The sequence below is a fragment of the Toxotes jaculatrix genome, chromosome 14 (assembly GCF_017976425.1).
Source record: "Toxotes jaculatrix isolate fToxJac2 chromosome 14, fToxJac2.pri, whole genome shotgun sequence".
In the NCBI taxonomy this organism is placed as follows: Eukaryota; Metazoa; Chordata; class Actinopteri; family Toxotidae; genus Toxotes; species Toxotes jaculatrix.
Genome location: NC_054407.1, coordinates 4448792 through 4462804, shown reverse-complemented (window position 1 = coordinate 4462804; position 14013 = coordinate 4448792). Strand labels below are relative to the sequence as shown.

Sequence of the window (14013 nt, the reverse complement as noted above, 5' to 3'; positions counted from 1 at the left end):
CTAATGACTACTGAGGCTAGAGTACTGTTTCAGAAAATTCAAAGGAAGGAGAAAGCTTCAAAGACACTGTGGAATATTAAACCAAAGCCGCAGATATGGTGAGAATGTTAAAGTCAAGCAGTTACTAATGTTAAGAGGTATTCTGCTATCATGGAGGTAGAAGTCAACAGATAGTCGTGGAGGCAAAGAAGCAGCTTAATTAATTTTTGTCAAATGCAAACAGATTTTAAACCATTATGCAAGTGAACTTGGCAAGAGTTTCAAGAAAAAAAAATCCAGAGGAGAAAAAAGAACAGAATCAAGGATGCTCCCTGCAATCTGTTGTACTTTAAAGCAGCAGCAGTATATCACTGTGTATATTCAACGTGGGGTTCTAAATGTTGCAGTGCATGAAATGAGCTCGACAGAATGGTGTGACGCTTAGAGAAAGAAAAAAGAAAGATATATTAAGGAAAGAAAGACAGCAAACAGCGAGGTGGAAGTGTGAGAGAAAGTGGGATAGTGACTGCTGATTGATGATTGATGAGTGTTAGCTGTCTCCCAAACTGAAGAAACCCTTGCCAGAATTACAACTAGTACATACACACCCACACACAGACGCAAAAAACCTCAAAGTACCTGCCAAAGCATGGAAGAGGAAAAGTATGACTAATTACATCTCTTTCCAAGCCATTGAAAGAGTAAATACCAAAGAAGAGACATGCATATTCATAGCAGGGCACAGCAGGATTGCCTTGGATGTTGAAACTCATCCAGAATGAGACTGTGAAGTGGAAAGAGGAAGCTTTTGACACAACAAATTGACGATTATTAGTTAGACAGAGAGACTGACATGGACCAACAGACAGATTCAGAGAGACACCACACAAGTCTAATGAAAGCTTCATGCCGGCTTCTAACAGATGATGATGATGACGCACTTTTAAAATCTCAGGGCAGCTTTGGATTTGGTGTCATACACTGTGCGGGTCATGAAACTTTGGCACCATAAATAGCATACTACTGTATTTTTAATATAATCTAAATAATGAAAGCAGTGGAATTGAAACAGTGTGTTACCCTGCTGTTAAAGGACATGAAGACGGACTGTTTCCTACAGCTTGAGCATTTATATGTGGCACTGGACTCAGTGGGTTGGGTTCTCACTTTGTAGCTATATACAGACAAATTTGTTTTATAGTGTATAGTCTCTGTGATAACCAGTTGTCAATTGTACTCAATGTTCTAACAATTGCGTCCATTACCGGTACCAGATCTTGGGGAATTCTGGATCCTTAGCAAGTGATACACAGGCTTGGAGGCACTGAGGATCAATTCTAAACTATGGATCAGTGAGGAGGAGACAGGAGTTAGTGTCTTGCCCAAGGCACTGCTTTGTTTTTTTACTTAACATCACAGTGTTTCCTACCCATACCCATTCACATATCTCAGTCACTTTCGGTTTGAAGCTCAAACCAAAACAACACAAAGAAAAAAAAACACACACAAATTAAATACATGAAGGATAAACCTAAACTCCATCAAATGAAATGAGAAGATTACGACAAAGGAAGAGCAGAACTAAAGAAAAATCAATGCTCATTGTCCTGACAACATAAATAAAAAAAACATTTTAAAACACCAACGTTCACCAAAGTAATATACAAAGTAAACAAGGACAATACTCTTTCTCTTTCCATTTACACCTGTAGTAACCTCCATGAACGTATATACATGTTGTTAGTTGCAGTTACACTTCTTCTTTTAAGCCGTGCTGTCTCACACCACTGTGTCTGATTGTGGCAGATAAATAGCAGCAACTGACAACGTGAAACTGTTCTAACACAGCATTTACCTCTTCTCAGGTAACTCACATACCATGTCACATGACAGTGTCACAGAGAGCCAGCATGAACAATACACCAGGACCTTGAAACCAAAGCAGCTAAATGGAATTCAGCCATCTTCAATTTAATTATTTACACCTACTGTAAAAATGTTTTCTGTCGTTAGGTTTTTAAACTCAGCACTTCAAAGTAATCTCAGGATTTAATGCATTTTACGGTGCTAAGATGGTCATACATGATGGAACAGTGCACTGTGCTAGCTGTTGCTATGTTATTATTAGTTATTGTACTATTGTGGTAACACAAGGGGTTTCTAAACTGGCTTACTGACACTTGTTAATGGGAAAGAGAGAGAAAGAAAAAGAGAACATAACACAATGCAGGTCCCACATAGAAATGTAATAATTACTGAGTAATGATAAAAAAAATAAAAATAATAATAATAATAATTATTATTATTATTATTAGTCTTAAATTATTGTGTATCAGTGGGTGTTGCGCAGGATCATAGTGTCAGCAGGTAGCTTGCAACCATAGATCCAGACTCTGCAGCTCTGGACGGGAGGAGAAAGCACAGAGTTAGCAACATGTATTCATGGGATATGAATGCAAATCATGGGAAGTCCCCCGGCAGTCTAGGCCTATAGCAGCTTAAGTAGAGGATGGTTCAAGGCCTAAGCCAGCCCTAATTATAATAACTATGTAACAGCAAGGACAGTTTTTAGCCTAATCTTAAACATGGAGAGGAGATCTGACGCCTGGGCCCAAACTGGTAGATGGTTCCACAGGAGAGGAGCCTGACAGCTGAAAGGCTCTGCCTCTCATTCTACTTTTAGGGACTGTAGGAACCACAACTAAGCCAGCGTTCTGGGAATGCAGTGCTCAGGTGGAGTAACAGATACCATCTTTGACCTCTCTCTGACTGCTCTCTGAATATTAAAGGCTTTGTAGGCGAGGAGCAGGAGTCTAAATTCTGTTCTACAGGTAACAGGGAACCAGTGCAGTGAAGGTAGCACAGAATAAATATGATCTTTTTTCCTAGTTTCTGTCAGTACTCATGCTGCAGTATTTTGGATCAACAAGTCTTTAGAGACTTGTTGGGGCTGATAATAAGGAATTGCAATAATCCAGCCTAGAGGTAACAAAAGCATGGAATAGTTTTTTTCATGCACGTTTTTTAGACAGCATGTGACCAGCATTTTGCTAGCACTGTACACTTGAAAAGTCTGTGTGGTGTTTTTCTTTTGTTTTACCAGCTTCTTTCCAGTTTCTTCATGTTTATTAAACCTCAAGTCACCCTCATCAGAAAATCCCTGTTCGGTCTTGTGTATTTGTGTCTTTATCAAGACCCTACATGCAACCATAGCAGTGTGAACACGCCTTCAAACAGCTGGTATAGCAAAAATAAATAAATAAATAAATACAAATTTTTAAAAAAAAAAGTCTGAGGGGCAAATCATTTTCAGTAGGAAAACTAAAAGGACTAACATGCAGAGCAGGAAAAGCAATGTTCACTGTTTCTCTTGCATTTCTGTCTGCTGATTGAATATGCATTGATCATCTCCATAATTATTACCTTAGGTATGATTTTAAAAAAAGATAGATGAAGTTCAATGACATCTCTGCCTGTTGTAAAAAAAAAAAAAAAAGAATTGCTCTCATGATGTTTTGAGCATCTCCATTACACAGCGGGAGGAAGAAATAATAGGAAACAACCTGTACATGGCAGGTTGGAACAGCAGGCTGTTTATGGTGACTGCAGACTAGGTGACAGTTGCTACTGATAGCTCCCAAAACTGCTAAAATATGCCCCTGGGCAGGCGTCTAAACTTATTGTATATGCACCTACAGTACCTGTGGCAAGAGCTGCCACTGAAAGTGATATGATGAGAACTGCTTTGGAGAAAACATCCTATTTTCTCGTCCCTATGACAATTCGACGGCAACTACACGTAGCTGAAGTCTTTTTCACCAATCAGCCACAGAGGAGAGAGCCATTTGTAATGTGGTTAAGTGACTGTTCTTTCCAGGCAAGAGCCCCACACACAGTACACACAGCTGTTGTCTTTGCACTTGTCATTTCTGTTGGCCTCAGCCATTATAAGACATGTTGTTAGTGTCAGTGTCTCTATGATGGTATATGGGCTGTACGTGAGCATTTCAGTAGCTATGTTCTGATGTGTATATTGGAGCTTGAATTAGAGCTGTCACTTCAGTATCATGGACTGAATAAATGACATAGAATTGAAAATCACATTCATGTTACCTTTTAAAACAAGACTTTCATCCAGCAGCAGTGACAACTAAGCAGTTGCTAAGGCCACAGTGATTGTTGCTTTTAAGGAAATATAATTTTCGACCCCCTGATGTGTTGAAAATTAATAATCCTGGAAGTAATGAAACAACTGTGTTAAGAATTTCCTTTCATAATGTGTTGAAAAATTCATTTTATGTACAAAGGCTAAAGTGCAATGCCTCACTCTCAACATTTCCACTTTCATTCTCACAAAAATATGTGGAACAAGCTAAAAAAAATACTTTACCGTGTTTCTCTCTTTTTCTTTTTTTTTCCAGGCTTGCAAGATGTCCTGCCAGAGTTCCTACGTGGGCGTTTTGTGGAGGCAGCCCTCAGCTATGTGGCATGCAACTCGGAGGGCGAGTTGCTCTGCCGCAACAATGACTGCTGGTGCCGGTGTTCTTCCCGCTTCCCAGAATGCAACTGTCCCTTCGCTGACATCAAGGTCATGGAGCAGAACCTGGAGAAGAGCAAAGAGGCCTGGAGCAGCTTCAACCAAGAGTTCATGGAATCAGGTATGGGCTGTAATGGTTTATATGAAACTGGTTGAGTTGGCGTTGGGGTTGCCAAACTGCTTGTGATGAGGTTGTGTTGAATGAGGTTTTAGTTTGGTTGCCAAGGAAACTGGTGATTATTCAGAACCTTCCCTTCCGACGTGTCAGTAATGAATGAGGTTTTAGGTTTAAGGCCTGAACTTTACCCAACATTTAAACCTTTTAAACTGATGCAGAAGAAGAGAGTCCAGCAAGATCATGTAATTGCAAGAGCACCAAACCTCAAATGGTTTTTCCGTCTCAAGCATAAAAAAGCTTTTTGCTATGTTTGGAGATTTTTTTTTTTTAATTTTGGGGTTTCCACTCAGTGTTTTTTTTTTTTTTTTTTTTTTAATGTGCTAATTAAAAAAAAAATTATTATTACAGTCTCCATTTTGGCTCTGACAGGCTGAGGGGGTACTGAAGGTGTGAATAAGCGAGATGAGGCTTGGACAGCTGGACTGGGATTGTGTTGCATAACATTGTTCCAGTTCCGGTTCCATATGTAGCTGGTAGGCTGGTGATGATTTATAGCTCCAAGCTGGATTGCAGTTTATTCTCAATAACACTCCATTTATACAGTGTGTACCTGTGAAGTGTTGTTCTGTGTTCTGTGTTCTTGATCACGCGTGATATTTACTGACAACTAAAGCACAGTCATTGAGGATGTGCTATGATATACTTACAGTTCAGTTGCTGCTCATTTGCTTCATAAAGGCAAAACACAGCATGTGAGCTTCTAATAACTTCAGTATGCTGTTTACTACATGTTTTGTGTTGTGTCCGAGGGGACATTTAGTGTTGCACGGCTGAAACTCTGGCAGAGCTGTTGGAGTAAAGACAGAACAGTGCCTTTATCTACATTTTCAAGTGACAGTCCCAAGCAGGGTTGAGGGACATTGTCTTTTAAGTCCAGGCCAGCTGTCTAAAGCCTTTATTTTCACTGGGATGCTTTGTTAAGTAAACTCTAAATTAGCCAGCAACTGAAGTGACTCCAAAATCTTAAACACATGGCTGACAAGCAGCACATTAATGTTGTGTCTAACTTTTAAAGGAAGGAAGTTAACACAATTTCGTCTATTAAATGTTACATAAATGTGTTTTATAGGGTAATTCCAGTGACAATGGTGACCGATAAATTTATTCAAAAAACTGTCCATTCATTATATTTCACAGAGAGTTTCACTGTGAAAAGAAATATTATTATAACCAAAATTCAGCACTTATGCTTTCAGTTTTCAGTTTGCTCACTTTCAGTTTGACTCACAAAATCGTTGGCTTTAATAGTTGGCTTTAATTGCTATGTTCCAAAATCAGCCAAACAGGCCCCGGACTCCCAGGAGTCCCAAAACCCACAGGTTGGAGGCAAATGACTGGACTTTTGGTGATTTGTTTAACTATAAACTTCTTGGGGAATTTGTACCTTTAAAGTACAATATCAACTGAGCATTATTACTTAATGTTGTGGCCGTGTGATGTAGATAAGCCCTGCATCAAAATATAGATTTAACTCTTTTATTTCTTTTATATTTAGCTTTTATTGAGGATAGTGTCCAACAGGAGAATTTTTTTTTTTTTCTGGCGTCCCCTAACTGGTTAATCTGGCCATTATCTCAGCAATTACTGTGGAGAGTACAATGCTGTCATAACGAATGGGAATGTCTGCCCAAACTATGAATATAAAACCAAAGTAAATAAAAGCGTATATAACATATGGCCTATATAAGATCTTCAGATTATTTGATTCTCTCATCTCACATGGCAAACCTTAGCTCCTTAGTTGTCCACTGTTTAAGACAATATCACTATCAGCTTTTTTTTTGCAGTAGGAACAATCGTAGGATCCAAAGGAGTAGTTGTCGCATGAACACAAGGAGTAATAGTAGAAATATATACCAGTAGAAGAGGGATAAAAAGAAATACAAGTAGTTGTAATTTTATAACTAATACTGAAGGTTATAATTCAGGAATGAGACATCTGAATTTATGACAAAAAAAGTGTGGAGACCTGTTCCCTCTCATAAGAAATTAAAAAGATAGCTTCACAGCAGTGTGACTCATTTCTACAAAACTAAGCTGTCTTATGAAAGTTGATAATTAAAGAAAAGTTGAATTGGAATTCAATATTGTCTCAACTCATTCATTCTCGAAAAACACCAGACTTTACATTACTGCGGAGTGGAACTCAGCCTGCTATCTGTTTCTGACTCGCTTTTCGAAACTTCTGCATTATTAAACATAATGCAGTAATCTGTGACAAAGTTTAGAGCCAGAAGTGTGAAAGCTGACGGTGACGGAGGCCCCATCAGGTGTATAATCTCATTCTTGTGAAATCGATTTTCAGTAAGCTGGGCTGCTTTATCAAAACTATTCATCACAGAGAGTGAGACACAGGTGTGTGATGTAATGGCAGCAATGATGAAGAACAAGTCGGGCGTCACTTCCTAAATTAGCTTTTCTTTTCTTTTTTCTTTTTTTTTCTTTTTTTGGTACATCACCAGCTCACTTCGTAATGACTTGGAAGGTGTGGGCAGGTTTTAATTGGAGACAGGTTTCTGGCAGCTTTTCTTAAACTTTGTGAGTGTGTGTTGTGTCTCCCTGGGGAGTTCAGGTGGTTGTGTGTGTATATGTGTGTAGAAATTGCTTTGTGGGTGACATTACGAAGGTAAACAGCATTTCTGTGCATTCACTTAGCCTCGTTTTGACAGTGCCTGACGTTGCAAGGTTGTTTTTTTTTTGCTGCATATTAAATCTTTGTAAAGATGCACTGACAGTATCGAAAGCGGAGGACGAAGACAAGCATTTGCGAGGCTTTTCTTGTTCTGCTGACGTTATGGTTTTTGTCAGGAGTTTAACTTTGTACTGTTTGTCATAAAAAATGAGGCCTTTAGTACTTTTAGAGACTGTGTTTGAGTAACAAGCTAAAAATATCATAAAAGGCTTCCCGGTTAGTCGCACACACACACACACACACGCACGCACGCACACACACACAGATACACACAAGGACAGCACAAACAGGCATATACTGTACACCCTCAGGCGTGTATCCAGGGGATCATCAAAGTTTTATCTAATTTTAAGGAATACACACAATCCACTTACACATTCACACACATACACGCTCACCAGACAGAGCAAAGTTGGGATGAAATATGAATGCAGGGAGACGACAGGAGGGTAATCTACATGGCAAATAGTGTTTGACTTTCAGAGCTCTACGTTAGTGCTCATTGTCTTTCCCTCCTTCTCTCTCTCTCTGTATGTCTATCTCTCCCCCTCTTGTCTAACTCTAACACACACTCACACACACACACACACACACACACAGTAGTTTTTGGCTTCTGGGTGTGCCTAGGAAGTTGGGCTGACTCTCGTCTGCTGGGATGGGCTGATAAATTTATTGTGGTGAGAGGAAAACAACTGGGAGGATTGTGTGTGTGTGTATATGAGATTATTCATGTGTGTGTCAGGGAGACAGAAGGAGGACAAGGAAGAGACTAAATCGTTTTGTGTGTCTGTGTGCGAGAGAAAAGAGGAGAATAATACCCTCAAACCCAAGCCACTCACTATTTCCCAACTAAAGACCCAAGGCTACCTTGATAGCTAGCTAGAGACACATAGAAAATCACAAGAGCTCTCTGCTCCAAGGTTATTTTCCTTTTCTTTTTGGATAGATCTCATGCACAGTTTGGGAGGCAAATATGTCCTGGGAAGGTATGAATAAGTTGAGTCTGGAACATGGTGCCTTTCGTTTTTGTGGAAGCAGAAAACGCAGCTGGCTTCAAGGCTTAACGCCTGATTCTACCTGGTTTAATACAGTGTGTGAATAAAATTACAGTGTCAGACTTTGTGAGCGAGAGTGCTTTGTTTGTCACGTCAGTCACAGACTTCAAAGTTCTGTCAGTGTTTCACCTTCACAGAGGTCCAACATTTTTCTCATTTAGTGATTCAAGTCTCTGTATAAACAAATGTAGTTTAATGAAAATGAATGTTCTTGACATTGTACATTTAGTCTCAGATGTCAGGGCATCCCACTTTCTTTAGAGCACATGTTTTAGAGACGTGTTTTAAAGTATAAGGTTGTCATGATTCTATATTTTTCTTCTAGCCAACAAATCCAATTATTTGGATTTTTTTTTTTTTTTTTTGAGGTAAACATATCACAACAAATATTACATTTGTTGGGGGACTATTTTCAAATGTGAATTAGTATACATTTAAGGCACTAGTGAATATTTACATTAGTACCCAAAATTATGCACCAATTGTTGTACATGTTGTAAATCTTCTTTCTCATTTGTAAATCATGTAATACATATTTGTGATCATTTTGAGTCTAAACTCTCTCCACACATATATATCAGCTACGGACTCAAAATAAACTACAGTGCCTGTGTTCATCATAATGCAGCAACCAAAACCATGAAACCTTTACTTTCAAGCAAGTAATAAGAGAGTCACATTGAGTTAAAATGGAACCAGCTGATGTGAGAAAACTGAGTTCTTGGCCACCATACATGTTGCAGGGAGTGAGGGAAGGGTGTAACTAACTAATGAGGTCACTCATACATGAAACATAAGATGGAGCTTCTCTGTATTTGAGATTCAATTCCCTGCTCCAAGGGTGGCTGGGAGGCAGTGTTATCTCCCCACTGAGAGAAAGACAGGGCGAGGAAAGAGGAAAAATCCCAGAGTCATTTTTAAAGAGAGAGACTTTCATCTTCTGCTGGATCCAGTTCATGTTGGTCAGAGAAAGGACTGTAAAGCATCAGTTATCAGAACAATGTTTGATCACTGCAGTTTGTTCTCTAGTTCTTTAGATATCTGTCATGGAAGCAAGTGAGCATGACTTATATAATAAATATAAGTGAACTGTCTCTCTCTCTCTCACACACACACACACACACATATAAAGAGAGACAGATATAGATATAGATATAAATATAAATATAGATATATTAAAAAAAAATAAAATAAAAGGACCATGTTGGTGTTTACATGGACTGAATGTCTCAACCATTTTTGGATAGACAATCAAAAAAACTGGTACAGATGTTCATGTTTCCCACATAATGAGTTGTAAAAACTTCTAAGAACTTAGTGCCAACATCAGGTCTAAATTTGATTTTGCTCAATACTTTGAAAAAATAATGCAGTCCCATCAACCCAGAGAGTTTAGTGCTCATGTTAGCATGCACGCCACTGTCTTACCAACCCAGGCAGCCATTTAAATAATTTGACCGTTGTGAGGAGCTGCTATACCTGCTGCATCACAATGCTCAACACCTGTCACTCAGTGTTAATAGGATTTGCTTTGCTTGCTGAAACAATTTCTAATGTCTATGTCCAGTGAAGAAACAGGCTGGTCCTGTAACCATTAGGCCAGCTAGTTGGACCATGAGGTGCGTTGGATTAAACAACACCACCACCTACCTGTGTGACTCACACACAGAGATGTCAGCCTCACTGTGGCAGGATGCGTGTACACTGCAGAGCGCAGCTGCTCTGAAAGACCTGTTTATGCAGAATACATCAGCAGAGAAACAAAATTTTCAAGTCAAAGCTCTTCAACAAGAACACAACTTTAACTAACAGCCATGTAATGGCACAAATATAACAGCATCTAGAGGATGTAGTACAGTGGAAGAAGATTCTTGTTACCCTGGTAGAATCAGAATGATATTTAGTGCATTACTTTGCATGTGTTCATCATTCTTTGCTTATATTTGCCTTGCTGGGTGGTGCTTTCATATCACTGACAGACAGCTCTACTTAACTATCATCTCCTTGTTACAGTCATATACAGTGGCAAGAAAAAGTACGTGAACCCTTTGGGATTCTCTGGTTTTCTGCATCTGCATCATGTGTTTAAGCTAATAACACACCAACACTTAGAATCTTTCATGCACTGATAAACTTGGGAACTCATTTTCCCCTCAATGACGGTGAGCTGTCCAAACCCAGAGGCAGCAAAGCCCCAGATCCTTACACTCCCACCACTGTACTTCACCTGCGATGATGTTTTTATGTTAGTATGCAGCACATTTTTACACCATACATCATGCTTCACGCCCTTCCCAAACAATTCGACCTTTGTTTCATCAAGTCCACTAAACATTTTCCCAGTTGTGCTGTGGAAAGTCAAGATGCTCTTTTGCAAACTTCAGGTGAACAGAGAATTTTCTTTGGAGAGCACAGGCTTGGGTGTCTTGTCATAGACACCATGAACCAATGCATCCATACATCATGATCTGCGTATGATCGACTCATGAACAGAGATGTTAACTAGCTCCTTTAAGCCTTTATCTGCTACTGTGAGCTTCTTTTTTTTTTTTTTTTTTTTAACCTCTTTCAGCACCCTATGTTATGCCTTTGGAGTCATCTTAGTACCCACTCCTTGGGAGAATAGCCACAGATCTGACTATATTCTAAAACATATTTATACATAAATGCAGGTACTTCCAAAGGGTTCACTTACTTTTTCTTGCCACTGTATCATGAATGAATCCGTAAATCCTGTTCGTAACTGTTCACATCTCACTACACATCTTCTAATGGTTTCTTCAGCTTCTCTGTTCTACATCATAGTATTCCTCATGTAGTTTTGCAGCACAGTACAAATCTTCTAATTGTCTGTCTTCCTCCATTATGTTAATTAAAAAGCCTCCCTGCAAGCTAACAAGAATCTGTTTGATACTTGGTACCACCTACAAATAGTCCTGGCATGGATTCCGCTCAATGCTATCAGGACACCGCTGCTTTAAATCTCTGCCCATTTCCACCTTTATTGCCGTCATAAAGCACGCTGTCTCAGGGTGCAGATTTAGCACATGCGCTTCCTGGATTTATCAAAACAACAAAAGAAGGAGGGATTATTTTAGTCCCAGAGATGGATTTTGCCTCAGCTCAAGATTTGGCAACACTTCCTCTACCTTCTCATTTCATTTCATTTCCTTCCCTTATTCCACAGGAGGACTGTATTTGGCACAGGCAGTCCTCTCTGCTTCCTCTTTATTTCTTCCATTTTTCCATTGTATTTTTTTCTCCATTGCCTTCCATCTGTCCGTCATTATTTCTTGTTTTACAGTAGAAATCCCAAACCGAATCTTCCTTCCAACATGCTTTTGTTACAGCTGTTGTCATCACTGTGTCTCATATTACCTTTTGAGAGAAAACAAGCATGAGCATGTGTTATACTGTGGATTAAGGGTTTCATTAGAGTCCAGCGTGCTCATCTCACCAGACTCTGAAGCATGAGAGCCTTCACATCATGGCATTGTTTAGAAATCCACTGGCACAGAAACTCATGTGATTTCATAGTTTTCATAGGGATTTATTCATCTGGAGGAACCATTTAGAAGATATTGCACCATCTCTCATATGACTGTTACAGACAGAGTCAATGGCCATCACTTTCTGCTTGAAATGAAACCAGCATTGTTCATATGTTTTGTTATATTTTTTTACTGTAAAAAAAAAAAAAAAAAAGGATATGATATAGAGAACAAATCTTTGAAAGCATTAAGATTATTCTGTGAGAGCTTTTTTCAGTGAGGCAGACAGACAAGCAAGGATTATCATGGATAAGAGTTCTCCATTGATGATTCTCCCTGTGAAATGCTGCACTCCGCCCCTAAACTTTAAATCAGTGCCAACAAAATTTGATCAGAGGCCAATCATATGAGTGCAGGCACTGTGCTAATTTGTAATGTAAGAAGCATGGAAAAACATATTACACTGAACTAAACACTATAACACTGACTTTGTATCACCTGCTATAATCTGCTACACCTCAAGACAAAAACTGGTTTTAACAATGTTTTTATCAACAAGAAAAGACAACGTCAAAAAATTGTGTTCTATGATTTGAAGCGATTTTTACGATCATCTACAGTGCACAGATTAATGGGAGAATGAGTTTATTGAAGAATTCCATTAAAATTAACTGGGTAAAAACTGCTTCTACTTAATATTCTATTTAGGATCACAAATCCATACAGGAAAATGGATCAGTGCAAATGACCACATACCAGCAGAAGATGTTTGCTGTTAAACAGACTCGTAGTCTGGGGTAATAAATAAAGTCTGAACATCATATATGTATCCCAGAGAAGCTCAGTGGGTGAACAGATGGGGAGAAAACTGGTTACGTCTGGACTGGTTACAGTCCAGTTTTCCCTAATGTGGATAATAGGTGTGAAAGTACACAGTAAAAAGTACTGCACCCAAAAGGTAGCACTCAGACACAGATATGTTGTCAGAGTTCAAGAACTGATAGTTAATTGTAATGTTGCAGGTGAACTCATTTGTTGTTGCAGAGCAGGTAAACCAGAGCCAGAGCTGAATGTTGAGGAGGACATGCAGAGGAGATACTCAAGGAGATGGTGGAGACAAGCAAAGCACTGAGCTTGGCAGGCGGACAGGAAACCAGGGAGCGTGGACACAGACGCAAGAAAGCATAGGAAAAGTTACAAACACAAGGAAAAAAAAAACCTAGGAAGGAGCCTGAATGTGTTAGGTTGCAGAACAGTCTGGGGAGGAGTGGAGTGTTTGTGCAGCTGTCTTCAGGTGGTGTTGATGAGGGGATTGATTGCAGGTGTGCAGGTGAATTGGCGAGAGGAGGAAAGTAGGTCACCACGCCCAGGCTGGGACACACACACACAAACAGAGAGTGAGGCAAACTGGGGACAAACTCAAGGGAGGGGGAAGGACAGCAGACAGACTAGGACTGAGGGAGAGAAACTGCCTAACCGTAACAATAGGCAGATTTCCAGTGGTAAGGATGATGAGCTGCTGGCAAAGCTGGAACTTGGCTCCTAGGAGACTAGAATTATTATTATTTATTTATTTATTTTTTTATCAGGTTCTTCTCAAACATGTGGTGTGAGATAGGACAAGGCGCATATTGTAAACATCCAACCTATCACAGCTTGATGTTCTGTGGGTTGCTTCTCGCAATTGGCTCCTTACCCGTGGACATGCAGCTCACATTTAGTTTACATTTCTCTGTAAACATAGTTTTAATCGGCAATTACAGGAGTAATTATGATAATAAACATTATAGTTGTAAAAGCTGCAGTTTTGACAACATACTTCTAATGGCCAAGCTAACATACACACACACACACACATTTCAAACATTAATTCACCTCTAATGGATTTCATGAGGTCTTCAGTGAAGATCGTCTTCACCCCACCTTGATATTATTCAGCTGCTGAGTGGTAAAAGATTAGGCGCCAGGCCTCAGTGAATGGGAATCACATCAGAGATCATAAAAGAATACTGTCTGAACTGTATTATGTTTTATATATATATATATATATACACATATACATACATATATATATATGTGTG

At 39.3% G+C, this 14013-nt stretch overlaps 1 protein-coding gene across 1 annotated transcript in view; it reads left to right on the top strand.

Moving 5' to 3' along the window:
* Positions 1 to 14013, top strand: part of brinp2 (bone morphogenetic protein/retinoic acid inducible neural-specific 2) — an 86920-nt gene that overhangs the window by 37427 nt on the left and 35480 nt on the right. The window contains exon 5 of the mRNA XM_041056119.1: positions 4401 to 4637. Within this exon, the coding sequence (XP_040912053.1) occupies positions 4401 to 4637 (237 nt within the window). The remainder of the gene's footprint in view (positions 1 to 4400; positions 4638 to 14013) is intronic.